A 17189-nucleotide genomic window follows, 5' to 3' on the forward strand; every position below is an offset into this window, starting at 1 on the left:
CACACACACACACACACACACACACACACACACACACACACACACACACACACACACACACACACACACACACACACACACACACACACACACACACACACACACACACACACACACTGACACACACACACACACACAAACACTCATTATTGTCTGATCCTCATCTGTGCTCTTTCCTATTGCCAATAGGTCCTGATTATCTCTAACCAGGGGTCTCAGGGCCAAAACAATTCAAGCAGCGCACACACACACAGCACCGTATCCTGTGATAGAACCATTATCAGCACCTGACACCTCGAAAACAGGAAAAACGTTTCAACGGGAGCACAGATGTGTTGGAGTGTTTGGGGGAGGAGCATGTACAGAGCTATATAACCCCTGTAGAGAAATCTCAACTTCACTCTGCTGACGAAGGAGAGGCCTCCATCATGTCGTACTATGAGGTAAGTTAATCTGGACAAGCCATGGTGTTTATGTAAACAATTACAGTTTCAGATCAATGAGAGTTGCTTTTAGCTTTCTGCCTTTAATCATCATCATCCATCTGTCTCCAGCACATCTTCTTTGACTATGACATCAATGATACGGGTTCTGGCTCTGGTTCTGGTGAACTGGGGGTGGATCTGGAGGAGCCTTGCGGCAGGGAGCATGTGATGACCACTAACCTTCTGCAGGTCTTCTTGCCTGTGGTCTATGCCCTCATCTTCACCCTGGGCATCACAGGAAATGGCCTGGTTGTCATCGTGTTGGGCTGCCAGCGCAGGTGAGAGGACATGTGGAGTGTTTCATGTTTGTCTTCAATGAATTCTGTGCACTTGAGTTCTCATGGAGAGTTTGTATAATTCAGTTTTTTTCCTCATGTGTTCGTCCGCAGGTCGAAGTGCAGCCTCACAGACCGGTATCGACTCCATCTCTCAGCTGCTGACCTCCTCTTTGTTCTGGCGCTGCCATTCTGGGCGGTGGACTCAGCCAAGGCTGACTGGAGCTTTGGAGCGGCCACTTGCGTCGGTGTGCATGTGATCTATACAGTCAACCTCTACGGCAGCGTGCTCATCCTCGCGTTCATCAGTCTGGATCGCTACCTGGCAGTGGTCCGAGCCACAGATACAAACACAGGGGGACTGAGGCAGTTGCTGGCTCACAGACTGGTGTATGTGGGTGAGTGTCGAAAGATTAATCTTCTTTCTGTTGATTGACTTTCATTTGTTGTCCTTTTCCCGCCTTTTTCTTTCCCGCTTTTTACCTTATCTCACTAAATCCTGTATTTCTCGTCTGCTCTCATTTAATTTTTATCTCATGTCATGTCATCTTTTTTTGTTTACTTTTACTTCCACAGTTCTTAATCTTTCTATCTCCTCCTTCCCTGCAGGTGCCTGGTTGCCTGCCGGCCTGCTTGCAGTGCCCGACTTGATATTTGCCCGAACTCAAGAAGGAGGAGAAGGGGCAACTCTGTGCCAGAGATTTTACCCAGCAGAAAATGCTCCTCTCTGGGTCGCGATCTTCCACCTCCAGCTGGTTCTGGTGGGATTGGTGATCCCAGGCATGGTCCTTTTGGTGTGTTACTGCGTGATCGTCACCAGGCTGACCCGAGGCCCACTAGGGGGTCAGAGGCAGAAGCGGCGAGCTGTCAGGACCACCATCGCTCTGGTGCTTTGCTTCTTCGTGTGCTGGCTGCCCTACGGAGCGGGCATCTCTGTGGACGCTCTGCAGCGGCTGGACGTGCTGCCTCGGAGCTGCAGGCTAGAGGCCGCCCTGGGTGTGTGGCTGGCCGTGGCTGAGCCGATGGCGTTCGCCCACTGCTGCCTGAACCCGTTGCTGTACGCCTTCCTGGGAGCAGGGTTCAAGAGTTCAGCCCGCAGAGCTCTGACTCTGAGCCGAGCATCCAGTTTGAAGGTTTTACCACGAAGACGTGCTGGGGCCTCCACGACCACAGAGTCCGAGTCGTCCAGTTTACATTCCAGCTAGTGTTTGCTTGTGTTGTGTGTGTGTGTGTGTGTGTGCATTTGTATATACTGTATATGTGTGTGTGTGTTTTCAAAGTAAGTTTACACAAAGTATCTCATAAATTAAGGAGCAGTCTGCTGGCACATGACTCGTCCTCTCTCTTTCTCTTGTAAATAGTTTTTCAGATTTGTTTTCAGTAATGCTGTACTTGTATGTTGTTGTAAACATTTGTAATAAAATATGCTAAAATAACGTATTTGTGAAAGTATCTTTTTTTTCTTGCTTCCTGAGTGAAACAATGTGAATTCCTGGCTTGCAAAACCACTCAACCACAACCAAAGCCACCCTTTTCAAGTCTCCTTCTCAGAGGATGCGATAGATATCAATGAAACCCAAATCAAATAAATAAATTCAAAGTCTACTAACCAGGCTAATGAGTTGGGGGAGGAAGGCAGTCCGCTTTACTGAAAACATGTTGATAGGAGACAGGAAGGGACGAACAACAAACTCAACTAAAAAACAAGGCTGGAAATCAAGATTTAGAAATACTCCCATTACTGCTCATGTTTACCTTGGGGTCAGTGCAGATTCTTAAAGGAAAAGGTGTTGAAATTAGTTGGTAGTGTTGGTGTGTGCTCTGCTAATCTGTATCATCAGCAGCTTGTGTCCCATATGTATTGATTCACAGTCACTCAACCATCTGAAGCCACTGATGCGGAGCACAAGCACAGTACAGTTGACGTGAATAATGAAACCTCGGGTTTGAGAACGGGACGTGTGATAGCCAGGTGTATCTGAGTCACAGATATGAGTGTGTGTGCGTGTGTGTGTGTGTGTGTGTGTGTGTGTGTGTGTGTGTGTGTGTGTGTGTGTGTGTGTTTGTGTGTGTGTGTGTGTGTGTGTGTGTGTGACAGAGAGAGAGAGAGAGAGAGAGAGAGAGAGAGAGAGAGAGAGAGAGAGAGAGAGAGAGAGAGAGAGAGAGAGAGAGAGAAGGCTTGTGAAAACAGGTTTTTATGGATGTTTATGTGTTTGGGATGCAGGTTAGATTGATGTTGATGATATAAACAGTTTGGTTCTTCTACGTGAGAGAGAGGGGAGCGTCAGGGGGTCAGGAGGTCCATTTTTCCAGTGCTTAAATGCACACACACACACAAAGTGCTTCCCACATACCCACTTCCACTTGGAAGTGAGAGAAACAGAAGCTGGAAGTTTACTGTGTCCCATTTCCTGGAGCAAAGAGGAGGAGGATGGAAAGGTGTGCTGTGAGAGAGACGAAAAGGAAGAATACAGTAAATCAGCATTACAGTGACTCTGTCGCGATGTGACTAAGTGTGTCCATCACAGTGACTGTATCCTGTGTTTATGTGGCTTTGTAAGTAGAAATGTCTCCACAGTCATTTGAGTAGAAAACTGTGTCATATAAATTAGCCCTGCTGTTCTGTCCTTCTCTCTCTTTCTCTCTCTCACTCACACAACAACACACAATTCTCTTCTATTCATAGCGTATTCAAAACAGGAAAGACTTCCTGCGGCTCATTTTAGGAAAAACAAGCAGCGAAAAACAATCAAACACCCAAGCAGCTCTACACTCTCCAACGGCAACACCAAACACTGCGATAACATGAAGGAGAGAATGAATGACCACATATTATGGTTATGTGCAAAAAAACAGTAAATATGTAAAATCCTAAAAAAAATCATGATGTTCACTTTAATGAAGGAGATTAAATATTATTATGTGTTTTAGCCAAACTTTCTCCCTCAGTCCTGAATTCAAATTAAGAGTGAGAGTATAAATGATTAGAAAACACCCCAAAGACTAGACCGAAAGAATGATTACTCATCACATTTCAGTAATTTTTGGTATGTGGCCCATATTAGCTATATCATATGCCAAGAGAGGCGCTAAACACACACATTGACTGTTCAAGGTTGACACCGAATCTGCAACGCAAGTTCGGTGTCATTATGAATTTATGTCTTATTAAATAAAATGTTTTGTGATAAAGAAAAGAAAATGTTTGCAAATTTTGCAGGAGAAACCCCCCCACTATGCTTAAAGTAGCCCTATTTGTCATTCACAGTATAGAACCATTTAAAGATGCCCTCCAGGCATGTTTCAAGATGTATATAAACAGCTCAACTTGTAATAATAATTTGTGTCCAATATGTTCAGTTACCTTATTAAAATTCTTCTTCGAGTTGAACACTGGACCACATCTGGCCACAAACTAGTTGTGATGTCACAAATCATGCTCGTACATACACACCTTAAACTCAGATTTAAGCTGAGCACTGAGAAACTTTCCCCCTTCAGCAGATGAATATAAAAAACAGTCTTCTAGTCTTAAACTCTGCACAGTGAAGCTAAAACACGCAACTCTAGGAACAAGACCAAAAACACATTTTTGAGTGGAGGGTGGACTTTGAAAATAGTTTATAACTCACTATAATGTAGTTTTAAACAGATATAAGTGTTTCAAATGTTTTCTAAAAACTGTTACATCATAGTAAAAGAGAGCTGTGTGGTAATATAAAAACTGTTTTCATAGGAAAAGTTTCAGCAGGTGATTCACCTGCTCAGCTGGACTGGCATTAGCCGGCTAGAACACGCTGCTTGATGGTTGCCTCATCTTTACGATCTTTTTCAGATATTTTTGGAGCCTTTTGTGCCTTTCTTTGTGAGATGACAGTAGAGAGATGACAGGAAATGTGGGGAGAGACGGGGCATGACGGCCAACAAAGGTCTCCAGCCACAGTCGAACTGTCTTAAAATTAGATTTCTATGTATAAAAATAACACTACAACTTGTCCTGCTCTCTTCACCCAGTACTGATGGGAACAACCTTGAACATGAACATGTCACTTTAACTTGAGTCTGTTTCATTTCACATCCAACATGCTGGTGCACACAGCGAAAACAATGAAAATGTGTCACCCCCTGTAAACAAAAACATCAGGAAACAACTCTTTTTAAATCATTTCTCCCTTCTTTTCTTTCATATCCTGCTGCTCTTGCATCTGTTATTTCCCATCATGTCCTCGTTCACCTGTTCACCAAACATCTGACACCATCATTATGTGTTTGAACAAGCTGGTTGGACGCCTGCTTCACATTACATAAGAGCATACATTAAAAGCATGTTAAAGTAGTGCCACCATTTCATTTCATTGATGATAACACTTACACACTTTGACCTAATTGAGTTTTTAAATTGGGGGTATTGCTACTTTAATATTAGCAAAGCATCTGAATACTTTTCCCACCACTTTGTTAATCATCTAAATACTTAATTATCATCATAATAATTGGTCTATCTGATCTTGTTTTGAAACCTTCTTGCTACAAGCCTTTCTTACCAATTTTGAGGATACTGATGCTCGTTATGGTTTGTGTGTGTGTGTTAGGGGGTTTGTGTCTGTGTGTGTGTTTGCCTACAGATGTTCAAGTTCCCTCATAGTCAGACAGACGAGTTTCCTGTTGCTGAACAATCGTGGGAAAATCAGAGGTCAAGACAAAGAGAGAAATAATGAGGGAGAGAGGGTGACTGGGTCGCATCCAAATGGCCTGCGATAACTTCCTGCCTTGTTCCTGGTGGATTAATACAATGTGACAGGTGAAACCAATAGCCTGCTGGAAGCGTTTGTATTGACCACAGCGGCAGATGGAGACGTGAGAATGATGTGAGAACAAAAATAGAAATTAATAGAATAATAGAATAGAAATCTGTGTTAAGCCTCGCAGATGGTCCCAGGACTGAACCCAGCTTTTTTGTGTGTGTGGAGATAGAGAGTCCCCTCTGTGTTTTTTCCCCTGGGTGCTCCTGCTTTGCCCCACACTAACACACATGCATGTTAGACTAACCCATACCGTTGCCCTTGAGCAAGGCACTGGCCTAAGACCTAAAGGAGGTTGTAATATGGCGGTTGAATGTCTTTTATCCAGTTCTGTCACACTTCATTTTAACCTCCCCTATGTAGCATTTATCAGCAGAGTTGAACACTTAAAAGCAGTTTTAAACAGATGACAGAAGAGGTTTTCAAAGTGGGAGGCAAGTGTCTTCAGGGGGGCTCTAAACAGTTTCAGGCGAGGCTCAGTGAATGGAAGGAAAACATATTATATTAGTTATTAAATTAGTTTAAAGAGATAGTTCAGAGATACCGTAGTTTTGGGGAATTTTACTCTTCTCCCACTTTCCCAGAATCAGAAACTAATAAATGCCCTCAGACTGACCTCTTTATGTATTTGGTGTAGTCTGAATTATATCAAACAGCAATATAAGGCTATCTTGGCTCAATTGTTGAGTGTCTATGGGATCAAATATCATAATTGTGATCCTATAGGCATCCAGGATATGAGCATAATTAGTGGTGAGGGTTGCCTTTTTCTAAGCCTGGTCAGAGGTGAGGACAATAGTCTCTGATTTTGAAAACTACTGCACTGCGGTGTAGTTGTAAACAGATTTAAAGACATTTTAAGTGCTTATTCATGTATTGGCCGACAATCATAACTTCTCCAATCAAGCTTCTTTTTTATGAGGCAATAATGAGCGATTGACACATAGTATAATGTAATTGTGTGTTATAAACCATTTATTACTGTTTTATAGGCTTAAGCAAATATGAACACACAGTCATGTTTAGAATTATGAATGTGTTCAGATATGTTGAGCATGAAGACTCCTTCTTCACCTTGGAAAAAGATGTTTGATTTTTAACTCAAGGTACATTTCTGCACAGCTTTCATATGTATCTAATGGCCTTAATCAGCTGATAGAGAGTGAATAGTATTTATGAACAAAATATATAATCAATAAAAATATGAATAATTGATTGGGTACCACTGTCATATAATAATACATGCATGCTTCAATAGAGGAATTCTAGTTGTTGACAGATGTGGTCATAAACACTTTAAAATGCCCTCATATCACCTTCCAACTACATAATAATATGTTATAAATCACGTAAATTATTTATGTTGTACTTATTGAATGCTAAATGGGGGGGAAGGGATTAAAAGAAAGTTTATTTTTGCCTCATTCGTTATCATTTATCAATTAATTTCACACTTAGTTTATTAAGCAGTTTACTCATTTGTTCATCGATGTAATACACAATTGATTATGGTGTTGCACAGATGGCTCTGATGATGGCAGGCAGTTGGTTGTGGTCTGCTTAGATTCTCTGCTTAGGACTCAAGTTAATTACAGCAAAAACACTAAACAAACTTCTCTGTCTATCCATATCCTCATTGTGTCCCAAAAATATATTAAAGTTTGTAGAGGTGCTATTTTGGTGATGTGAAGCTGAACGTTTTAGAAACATGTGTGCTCACTGCCCTCTAGTGGTCATTGTCAGACACTCCAATGTTACATAATTAGCAATACTGATATACTGACTGTTACTTTAAACAATAAAGCCAAAGCTGGGTTGAACATATTGACGTCATGATTATTTCGATACTACTTGGTAGAAAACCTTAAAGGTATCAATTACCAATACCCAGCCCTAGTATCTTTTCAACTTGAATTAAGAAAAATGATCAAATATACATATAATATTGCCTGCATACATTTCAAATAACAATCGCCACATATCAAACAACAGATGACACCGATACCGAACTATTTGTGATTGTCCAATATTGGTTTGTTTCATTTCTGCATAATCAATCAAAAAAAACATCTAAATTACTTACTGGTGTAGAATGAAGAGGGGCATCTTAATGAAGTAGCCTAGGATTAAACATTATGTGGTAAATCACTATAGATTTATTTTTGTACTGCTTACCGATGTTAATTGTGATAACAATTAATGTAATAAGCAATAGCCTATAAAGTAATTGTGGTTATGATTACATTGTGTGACTGTCACAGTGACCGTGTGGTTAGATCAGTTCACTCTGAAAACCCGATGTTTCATCTTGTTGAAACTGAGATCTCATAATTATCATCTCTTCTTTTTTTACGAGCCGGTGTGAAGCACAAGTGTGCATGTTTCTTATATACAGTCTATGGTTTGACATGCGCGCACGTGCACAGACAGTACGAGGACTTCTATCTTTTTATCTTTCTTCTCCGTTTTTTCCCCCTTCACAACTTTATTAAACTTGCAGAAATCAATTCGCGGGTAAAAGAGAGAAGAACTTCCTGTCAGTGTACATTTTCACTCCTGATTGGTCACACAAACGAGGATATTTGAATAGCAGCACCGATTGGTCGGCAGCGGCGCGCCAAACGTCACGTGGTGTAACATTTCGCGCGAAACTCTTCAGTGTGGTCCGGACTGTAGCGTGCTGTGTTTGTGTTCGGAGAGGAGCAGGACGGCTCTGTGTGGTGCTCAGCTGTTTAAATCTTTTATACAATTTTTATAACGTTTCAACATGGATGTTGCCACAGCAACCGCGGAGCATGCCGGGGAGATGGTGAAGGACGAGTTGGCTGAAAAATGTCAGAAGTTGTTCCAGGCTTTCTTGGAGGAGTAAGTCAGCCAGCGATGCTCTTTGTTGTAGTGATGTCGGCCTGTAGCACGAGATTTCCGCTTGTTCGTTTATATCTGATTATCAGTAAATATATGAAATAGACTCCCTGCTGCTTATACTTGATTGTTTATCTCCGACTGTGTCCGTGTGCAGGTTCCAGACAGCGGATGGGGAGGTGAAGTATGTCCGGGAGGCCGAGGAGCTCATCAGGCCTGAGAGGAACACCCTGTCGGTGAGCTTCACAGACCTGGAGGGTTTCAACCAGGAGCTGGCAACCACCATCCAGGAGGAGTATTACAGGTGAGTAAACCACTGCTTATATGAACCCCACTTCATATGAGCACACTTTATACATATGACATAATCTGCTTTGTTTTACTGCACTGTTAGTGACACTGACAATAGGTCAAGCTGGTCTTCTAATTAAAAGCGTACACATCTGTATCTGTACATAAACAGTCAGCAGGTGCATTTACAGCTGTGGATTAACAAGAAGGTGTGTCTGTTTTCAGAGTGCATCCTTTCCTCTGCCGGGCGGTGCGCAACTTTGCTCGGGATCATGGGAATGTTCCTCTCAATAAAGAGTTCTACGTTGCCATCCAGGATTTTCCCACCAGACACAAGTAAGACATAACAAGCTTCAATCAGCTGCTGGTTCACTGTGCACAGTCTTTGTTTACAGGTCATGTTAGATCAATGTGCCTGCATACAACATGATATATTCTCATCATGACTTTTAACTGGTACTATACATGCTGTAGTAGCTTCAGTGGAAAGTATATAGTGCTATAATTTTAGAGTTTAATCTAAAACTTGATTTAATTTGCTAAGGGGCCAAGCTTGACTCTTGCTTGTGTCTAATTTAGGATCCGTGAGCTGTCGTCCATGCGTATCGGCACCCTGGTGAAGATCAGTGGTCAGGTGGTGAGGACGCACCCAGTACACCCTGAACTGGTAAGACATCCAGCCACAAACACACACACGCAGATCAATGTTGAGCTTCTTTATTACAGCATGTTCATTATGGCTTCTCTATGGTTGCAGGTGAGCGGCACCTTCCTGTGCATGGACTGCCAGGCAGTCATCAAAGATGTCCCCCAGCAGTTCAAGTATTCACCACCAACCATCTGCAGAAACCCCGTCTGCAACAACCGCTCCCGCTTCCACCTCGACACACACAAGTCCAAGTTCATCGACTTCCAGAAGGTAACAAAGAGAAGATATGTCCATCTACACAGGAGCTGAAAGCTTAAGTCTGAGGTGTCTAATCCAATTGAATCCGTGCTTGTTCAGGTGCGTATCCAGGAGACGCAGGCCGAGCTGCCTCGAGGTTCCATCCCACGCTCCCTGGAGATCGTCCTGAGAGCCGAGGCTGTGGAGACGGCTCAGGCTGGTGATCGTTGTGACTTAACCGGGACCCTCGTCGTCGTGCCGGACGTCTCTCAGCTCACCACTCCAGGTACGGAGGCGAATGTGCTGTTTGAATCACTCATGTGATCATTTGTTGTGTTTTTGACACTTCATGACCGCCTATGTGAATGCACTGTCTCCAGGTGTGCGAGCAGAGACCAGCACCCGTCTAGGTGCAGGAGGCCAGGGGTTTGAGGCTGAGGGTTTGAGAGGACTGAAAGCTCTGGGAGTCAGAGAGCTGTCATACAAGCTGGCCTTCCTGGCCTGCAACGTGGCCCCGACTAACCCGAGAGTAAGAAGTGCACACATGCAAACAATGAAAGCATGCATCCCCATAAAACATTGTTCCACTTGTCCAGATTAAAAAGGTTTGATCAGTGTTTTCCTCCTGTTGTTGTAGTTTGGTGGTAAGGAGCTGCGTGAGGAGGAGCAGACTGCTGAGAGCATCAAAAGTCAGATGACGGAGAAAGAGTGGGAGAAAGTGTTCGAGATGAGTCAAGACAAGAACCTGTACCACAACCTGTGCACCAGCCTCTTCCCCACCATCCACGGTCAGTGCCGAGAACGGGCCGTCGCTGCGTTAGCTTCATCTGCTCTGCTAAGAAGATGAGAAAAATGATTAGTGTAAGAGTATTAAAGCTGCGGATATCTGATTGATTGGTGTCACTGATTGTTCAGGCAACGACGAGGTGAAGCGCGGCATCCTGCTGATGCTGTTTGGAGGCGTTCCCAAGACGACCATGGAGAGGACCTCACTGAGAGGAGACATCAACGTCTGCATCGTTGGAGACCCCAGTACTGCCAAGAGCCAGTTCCTCAAGTATGTAACAACAAGCGCATAAAAATGACTTGGAGTTCATGTTTTCCACATAGTGTCGTCGTCTGCTCCTGCGTACAGTCATAATAGTAATATGTGCTTGTAGGCATGTGGAGGAGTTCAGTCCCAGAGCGGTGTACACTAGCGGCAAGGCCAGCAGTGCTGCAGGTCTGACAGCCGCCGTGGTGCGAGACGAGGAGTCCCACGAGTTCGTCATTGAGGCTGGAGCTCTGATGCTTGCTGATAACGTGAGTTTCCAGCGGTGCAGGAGCTCATTAAATGTCTGCAAGAAATTGGATGTTACAAGTTATAAAAGGCAGCATGGAACATCATTAAATGTGTTCAGTTGCATTAATAACAGTGTTTGCCTGCAGGGTGTGTGCTGCATTGACGAGTTTGACAAGATGGACCTCAAGGACCAGGTGGCAATCCACGAAGCCATGGAGCAGCAGACCATCAGCATCACCAAGGCTGGAGTCAAGGTAACGCAGCTGGAATCCACATCAGTCCACATCATACATGATTAAGGCACCGTAAAGCTCGAATCCAATCATATATTCTAGAAAAGTAGTTGTTACATTTTAAGTTGATATCTGTTAGAAGGCCTCTCCGTCGTCTCTGTAGTCCACTAACCACACTTTGCCTCTTGTATCCTCCAGGCCACCTTGAACGCTCGCACATCCATCCTCGCCGCCGCCAACCCTGTCAGCGGACGCTACGACCGCAGTAAGAGTCTGAAACAGAACATCAACCTGTCCGCCCCCATCATGAGCCGCTTCGACCTCTTCTTCATCCTGGTGGACGACTGTAATGAGGTACACATACACACCAATGCAAGAGCGACTGACACTAATCGTGTTGAATCCTACTGATAAATTCTTCTGTGTGTGTGTGTTTGTTAGGTGACAGATTACGCCATCGCCAGACGCATCGTGGACCTGCACTCACGTGTGGAGGAATCAGTAGACAGACTGTACTCCCTTGATGAAATCCGCAGATACCTGCTGTTCGCACGGCAGTTCAAACCTAAGGTGCGCATCTATCAACACTGACACTGTCGCATGAGATTATTGATTTGGATTTGGCTAATAGACATTCTCTGTCCACGCCTGTAGATTTCCAGCGAATCAGAGGAGTTCATCGTCGAGCAGTACAAGCGTCTTCGTCAGCGTGACGGCTCGGGGGGCGTGTCCAAGTCAGCCTGGAGGATAACTGTGAGGCAGCTGGAGAGCATGATCCGCCTCTCGGAGGGCATGGCGCGTATGCACTGCTGCGATGAGGTGCGTACAGAAGTGGAATCTGTAACTTCCCGGACCACAATCGACCAATAAGAGCAGCACGCAATATAAGATACAATATACACAGTAGATATTTAAAGCTAAAAACTGCACTGTTGGAATAAAATGCTATGACCATGATATGCTTTGCTTAGAAATGTGATCAAAGCTCCTAACAATAAAATAAAATGTTATAGTATATTACATTGTACTAAATGACATTTGCCCCTTCCTTTTGTCTGCAGGTTCAACCCAAACATGTGAAGGAAGCTTTCCGCCTCCTGAACAAATCCATCATCCGGGTGGAGACGCCAGACATCAACCTGGAGCAGGAGGAAGAGCTGGAGGATGAAGAGCAGCAGGAAGAAGGTACTGACAAACGCTAATATACACTCTCATAGAGACAAACGCACACGTAAATGAGACATAACTTTATGTACTAGACTGTGATAGGATGCAACATTTTACAGCTGCAGGTAATTAAATTAAACCTACATTGAATATTTATTTGTATTTGTACCAGCTGGGTTGATTTTGGGGTCATCATGAGGTTTCATCTAATGCAAACTTGTCTTCGTAGGAAACAATGTCCCCAACGGAGTGAATGGAGTGAACGGTGTTAACGGTGTAAATGGCCACACAAATGGAATTAACGGACCCGTCAATGGCATCAACGGTCATGCTGACGGTGTGAAAGGCCACACCGAGACTGGCAGCCAAGCCAAACCATCTCTCCGACTGTCCTTCAATGAGTACCAACGCATCTCCAACCTGCTGGTCCTGCATTTGCGCAGAGCCGAGGAGGGTAAGAACTGTTCCCTCTTCATACAGAGAGAAGAGCCCTTTTTAAATTTGTGATCTGTTATGTGAATGTAGTATTAATATTATTTATTTTTTAATGTGTGCAGCTGAGGAGGAGGATGAGCTGAAGAAGAGTGCAGTGGTGAACTGGTACCTGAAGGAGATTGAGTCTGAGATTGACTCGGAGATGGAGCTGGTCAATAAGAAAGGGCTGATAGAGAAGGTCATCCACAGGCTGGTGCACTATGTGAGTCCACTGTCTGCAGCATGGAGTTATATATAGCCAAACATAATGGAACTGTAAGATCTCTGTGAAAGATAAATCTAATCACCTTGCATGTCGGTCTTTGTCCTCCCCAGGATCACATCCTCATTGAGCTGTCTCAGGCAGGACTGAAGGGCTCTGAGTCCGCGGGCACAGAAGAAGAAGTGGTCCTAGTCGTCAACCCCAACTACATCCTGGATGATTAAACTCCTCCCTCTATCCTTCTGTTTGGATTTTCTCCACACCATCTTGACTTCTGATATTAAACATCAACCATAAAGTTGACTTTCAGGGTTGTTCTCAATGCTCTTATGTAGCACGTACATAATAGTGGCACCAGAGATGTTGACTTGTTTTTTCCCTCTGTACTGTACAAAGATTAGATTATGGGGCTCTTTTAAGAAAAAAAAAGTTTTCTTAGTCAAACCTATGTAAATATGCTGCTGGCTCCTGTGTGTTTGGCTTTGAGTCAGGGGAGCTGCCCTGAATGATGTAATATGTTGTTTATCCTGACATGTGTAGTGTATTAGAGACATACACTGATATGTACCAGCAAGGTTCCAAGTTATATTGTTGTCTTTTTGTAAAAAAAAAAATTGAAATGTTCAATAAATAAAATATTGTCATAGTAACAGATCTGTGTGGCGGTTTTCCTCCAAGTGCAGTTTAGTGATATCAATGTGGGTCACTAGGTGGCAACAGTCACAGCTTTGATATTAGTGCGCATGCGCAATTTAGATTACTCAACAAACATGGCGGCACCCTTCTTGACATCACTTCGGATGACTTTAAAAGGTAAAACACAGACTTATTAACGTTACACTGTGTGTAAAAAGCTGGCCTCAATGGAATAATAAGGATAACATATTGGTAACCTTAAGCTGTGGCTTTAGCTGATTAATTTGTCGAAATAAAACGTCAAATAGCGTTATTTTGTAATACTTTTGAAAACGCAGGTGATTTTCCTTGTTTTACACACTGCGTAGCGTTAGCCTGATTTAACCCTCATAAACCTTGCTGCAGAGGTGACAGAAGTCCTATCACTGAAGGTTAAAGGTCTCTTTTCCTCCCCAGGTGTTCCCGGTTGGTGGCTCCTCATACAGAGCTGCCAGAGCCCGGCGTTGAGTGGGTGTTTGCGGCTGCAGGCTGCTCGGTGTCGGACGCTGCATGTCTCCCCCGCTGCCTCCATGTGCAGCTCCAAGACGGAGACACAGAGGAGCACACACACCGGCGACAGGAAAACCGAGGTGGAGGAAGAGGAGGAAGAGGAGGAAGAGGACGATGGTCCGGAGTACATACCCAAGAGACAGGCGAAGAATCCCATGATGAAGATCGGCTATGCCTGGTGAGCCTCTACTCCCTCTGGCAGTGTCAGTAACAGCAGTAATGTAAAGTCAAAATATGGCATCTAGTTAGATATGTTATTAATTGCACATCTAAGTTCCCAGCACTGCTGCAGTGGTGAAACATATGTCTGACTAGAACACAATATATGTAACACCCACTGCAAGTCTTTGTCATCAGGAAAGACAACAAAGAGGAAAGGTAGCAAAATAGTTTTATAATAGGAAGCCAGTTTGTCAAATTATATTTGCCCACTTTAACTTACTCACAGTTAATTTAATCTGTATTTAAGGTCATTAAAGCATACCAGTGCTCACTGCAACCAACTTTAACACACTTGAGCTGACACAGGTCAAGTTTCCACAAGTGATTATCTTCATTGCATACAATTAACAGCCATGCCATACCTTTAGCCTGGTCTGACTGCCTGGGACTCAGACATTCATGAGTAGACTCGCATTCAAACAAAGACCACGAAAAAAAGAAACAAAACTAGTCTGCTCCCATATATTTTTGCCTGCTACCAGCTCATGTGCCAGGGCTGTTTAAACAAAAAAAGAAACCCCAAAAAGAAACAACAAAATAATTCAATCATCCTATGGCAAGAGCAGCTAATGGACCACAGATGCTCTGCAGAAAAACAAATATTCCACTTTTTTATTACACAAATATTGAAATACATACTGATTAAATGTTAAAAACTAGATGGCTAAACTTTTAAATACCTGGTACGCAGATCTATTTTTACACACTACCGGCCGCCTTCAACCCAGCAGGGAAGCAGGTCTGAAATACATAAAAACAATAAATGTCACACGCATCAAACCTAATAACGCAATACATTATACACAGAAAACAGCCATACGCCTACCAGTTATTCCTGCAATCTGGTCTTCCCTGCATGCCAGCACAGAGTGAATGTGTACCTGCTTCTATCCGCTGATCTGAACCAACTGTCACAAAACTCCGTTCTGCCTTTAGGTAGCCCTATATCTGCTGAACCTCACTAATTGATACAACTCCCCTTTTTTACTCAATAGCACCTGCCACATATATTTCATATAACCTTACAATGCAAACAAAGAACTTTGTCTTCTGCCTCAAAGTCTTCAAATGAAATCTGCCTCAAGAAAGGATACCTTCCTAAAACACAATGCAAGTCACCAGAGATGGTGTACATTTTATTGTAGATTGACTCCTTAAATCATCTTATAATGAGCAATAAAGAAGAGATGGACTTTGGATTCAATATCAACTAAATCCTACAAACAAACAGCCTTTTCTCCTCAGGGAAATCATTAAATCAGTTTCTGTAGCTAATGCTCCTGAACATGGAGGGATATTCTAATGATTAGTATGAAAAGGAGGGCTGATTATAGCAGGAAAAAACATTTGGGCTCCTGACTGTTGTTTTAAGACACACTTGAGAAATTGTGACTATATCCTTTAAGTACTAGCATGTAGCTGCATTTATTTGCGTTGCTGTACTGAAAACATTAAATGGCCTCAAAGAAATGTCCATATGTGTGGCTCAGTCCAACAATAAACTGCTGCTGATGTTTTCTCACCGACAACCCTGACAGCTGATACATCAAATCTACTGAATAATGCATTCTTACCATTCTGATAATTTATAAAGTGCTGTTGTCTCCAGTGAGAGCTTGTATACAGACACTAATGACTAATGTTGTGCCAACCTGGTGGGAAAACAGTATAGGTGTTAATGTATTTATGTTCGAGAGCCCACGTGTAGGCGGTGAACGGGACACTCCATCCAGATGATACACTGTATGTCAGGTACACCACGCTACAGCTAATACAGTGTCATACAGCAAACCTAGAAAACATAGCTTCAGAAAGGTTAATATGATCTATAATATAATCGCTAGTCTCCAATATAAACAATGGACAAAATAGTAGACTCACCTTTTATAATAACAATACAAATTCAGTTAAAAGTTACAACTATAATCTTCATTAAACTGGGATTCATTGCAGCACTGTTGCATTACACTGCATTGGTTATAGATTAGCCTAATAAACTGGCGGCTGAACTTTCTTTCCGTCCCTGCAGAGTGTATTCCCAGAGGGAAGAATTAATGATGGGATTACAAGAAGAAACATGAGCTCAGTGGACTGAAATTCATTAGTGTTGTTTTTCCAACGAGTCAAACACGTCTTCCTTTTTAGTTTGCTCCCTCTGCACCGCAACATGACACTTTCTGTACCCTCATGAATATGTGTTTCTCTCTCTCTCTGTCTTCCCTCCGTCCAGGATGATAGGCCTCCCCACAGGTATAATCGGCTTCCTCCTAGCCAAAAGGGAAGTGGACAAGAACCGACTGAAGCAGCTGAAGGTTCGACAGAGGATGCGAAGGTCAAACGATGGTATCTACGACGGGAGCCGCTCCCAGCATCAAGCAAAAGATGTTAAACTAGACCAATGATGCGCATGTGCGGCAGCTACCGTCTGATTTTTGGCCACAACCTGAATGTCACTGCTGAGACAGCGACTCCTGCACTAAAGACTGATTATAGACAAAGTGTCAAGTTTATGAGCTTGTGTTAAGAACATGGAGAACTGGGCAACTCTGGGTTTCGTCTTTAAACTGACGCAAGGAATCTGGGAAGAAATGGGAGGCTTTGTTCAAGAAATCTGTTCTTTGCAGAATTTGACTAATTTTCTTGCTAATGATGAGAGAATGATGTAACATATATATATATATTATCCATGATGCCTGTGTTCTGTAAATATGAAATATTTGTGAATATAAAGAATAGAAAAAAATCCTCACTGTTGTAACTGCATAGAAATCACATCAAAACTCACAAATATATAACTTTATT

General features: G+C 43.0%; 3 protein-coding genes across 3 annotated transcripts; all 3 read left to right on the plus strand.

The window, feature by feature from the left end:
• Positions 1-417: 417 nt before the first annotated feature.
• Positions 418-2187, plus strand: LOC133990532 (C-X-C chemokine receptor type 4-like). Its single transcript, XM_062428873.1, has 4 exons — positions 418-443; positions 555-763; positions 875-1158; positions 1370-2187. The coding sequence occupies exons 1-4, from the start codon at positions 429-431 to the stop codon at positions 1963-1965; spliced, it is 1104 nt and encodes a 367-aa protein (XP_062284857.1). The 5' UTR covers positions 418-428; the 3' UTR covers positions 1966-2187.
• A 6071-nt stretch (positions 2188-8258) lies between these two features.
• On the plus strand, positions 8259-13624 carry mcm6 (minichromosome maintenance complex component 6). The gene is made up of 18 exons (XM_062428928.1): positions 8259-8427; positions 8582-8728; positions 8941-9051; positions 9295-9382; positions 9473-9634; positions 9722-9887; positions 9982-10130; positions 10239-10389; positions 10517-10658; positions 10762-10903; positions 11030-11137; positions 11315-11470; positions 11558-11686; positions 11771-11935; positions 12178-12301; positions 12513-12737; positions 12841-12980; positions 13094-13624. The coding sequence occupies exons 1-18, from the start codon at positions 8330-8332 to the stop codon at positions 13202-13204; spliced, it is 2514 nt and encodes an 837-aa protein (XP_062284912.1). The 5' UTR covers positions 8259-8329; the 3' UTR covers positions 13205-13624.
• Positions 13625-13751: 127 nt separating this feature from the next.
• si:ch73-71c20.5 (DUF4748 domain-containing protein) lies at positions 13752-17168 on the plus strand. Its single transcript, XM_062429454.1, has 3 exons — positions 13752-13793; positions 14073-14343; positions 16618-17168. The coding sequence occupies exons 1-3, from the start codon at positions 13781-13783 to the stop codon at positions 16787-16789; spliced, it is 456 nt and encodes a 151-aa protein (XP_062285438.1). The 5' UTR covers positions 13752-13780; the 3' UTR covers positions 16790-17168.
• Positions 17169-17189: the final 21 nt, after the last annotated feature.

The sequence above is a fragment of the Scomber scombrus genome, chromosome 11 (assembly GCF_963691925.1).
Source record: "Scomber scombrus chromosome 11, fScoSco1.1, whole genome shotgun sequence".
Taxonomy (NCBI): domain Eukaryota; kingdom Metazoa; phylum Chordata; class Actinopteri; order Scombriformes; family Scombridae; genus Scomber; species Scomber scombrus.

Bases quoted from the DNA above. Each gene is read 5' to 3' on its own strand.
- si:ch73-71c20.5 (XM_062429454.1), top strand. The intron at 14,344-16,617 runs GTGAGCCTCTAC...CCCTCCGTCCAG, and splicing joins ATGAAGATCGGCTATGCCTG to GATGATAGGCCTCCCCACAG.
- LOC133990532 (XM_062428873.1), top strand. The intron at 764-874 runs GTGAGAGGACAT...GTTCGTCCGCAG, and splicing joins GTGTTGGGCTGCCAGCGCAG to GTCGAAGTGCAGCCTCACAG. The intron at 1,159-1,369 runs GTGAGTGTCGAA...CCTTCCCTGCAG, and splicing joins TCACAGACTGGTGTATGTGG to GTGCCTGGTTGCCTGCCGGC.
- mcm6 (XM_062428928.1), top strand. From the start codon at position 8,330: ATGGATGTTGCCACAGCAACCGCGGAGCATGCCGGGGAGATGGTGAAG. The intron at 10,390-10,516 runs GTCAGTGCCGAG...CTGATTGTTCAG, and splicing joins CCTCTTCCCCACCATCCACG to GCAACGACGAGGTGAAGCGC. The intron at 10,659-10,761 runs GTATGTAACAAC...ATGTGCTTGTAG, and splicing joins GCCAAGAGCCAGTTCCTCAA to GCATGTGGAGGAGTTCAGTC.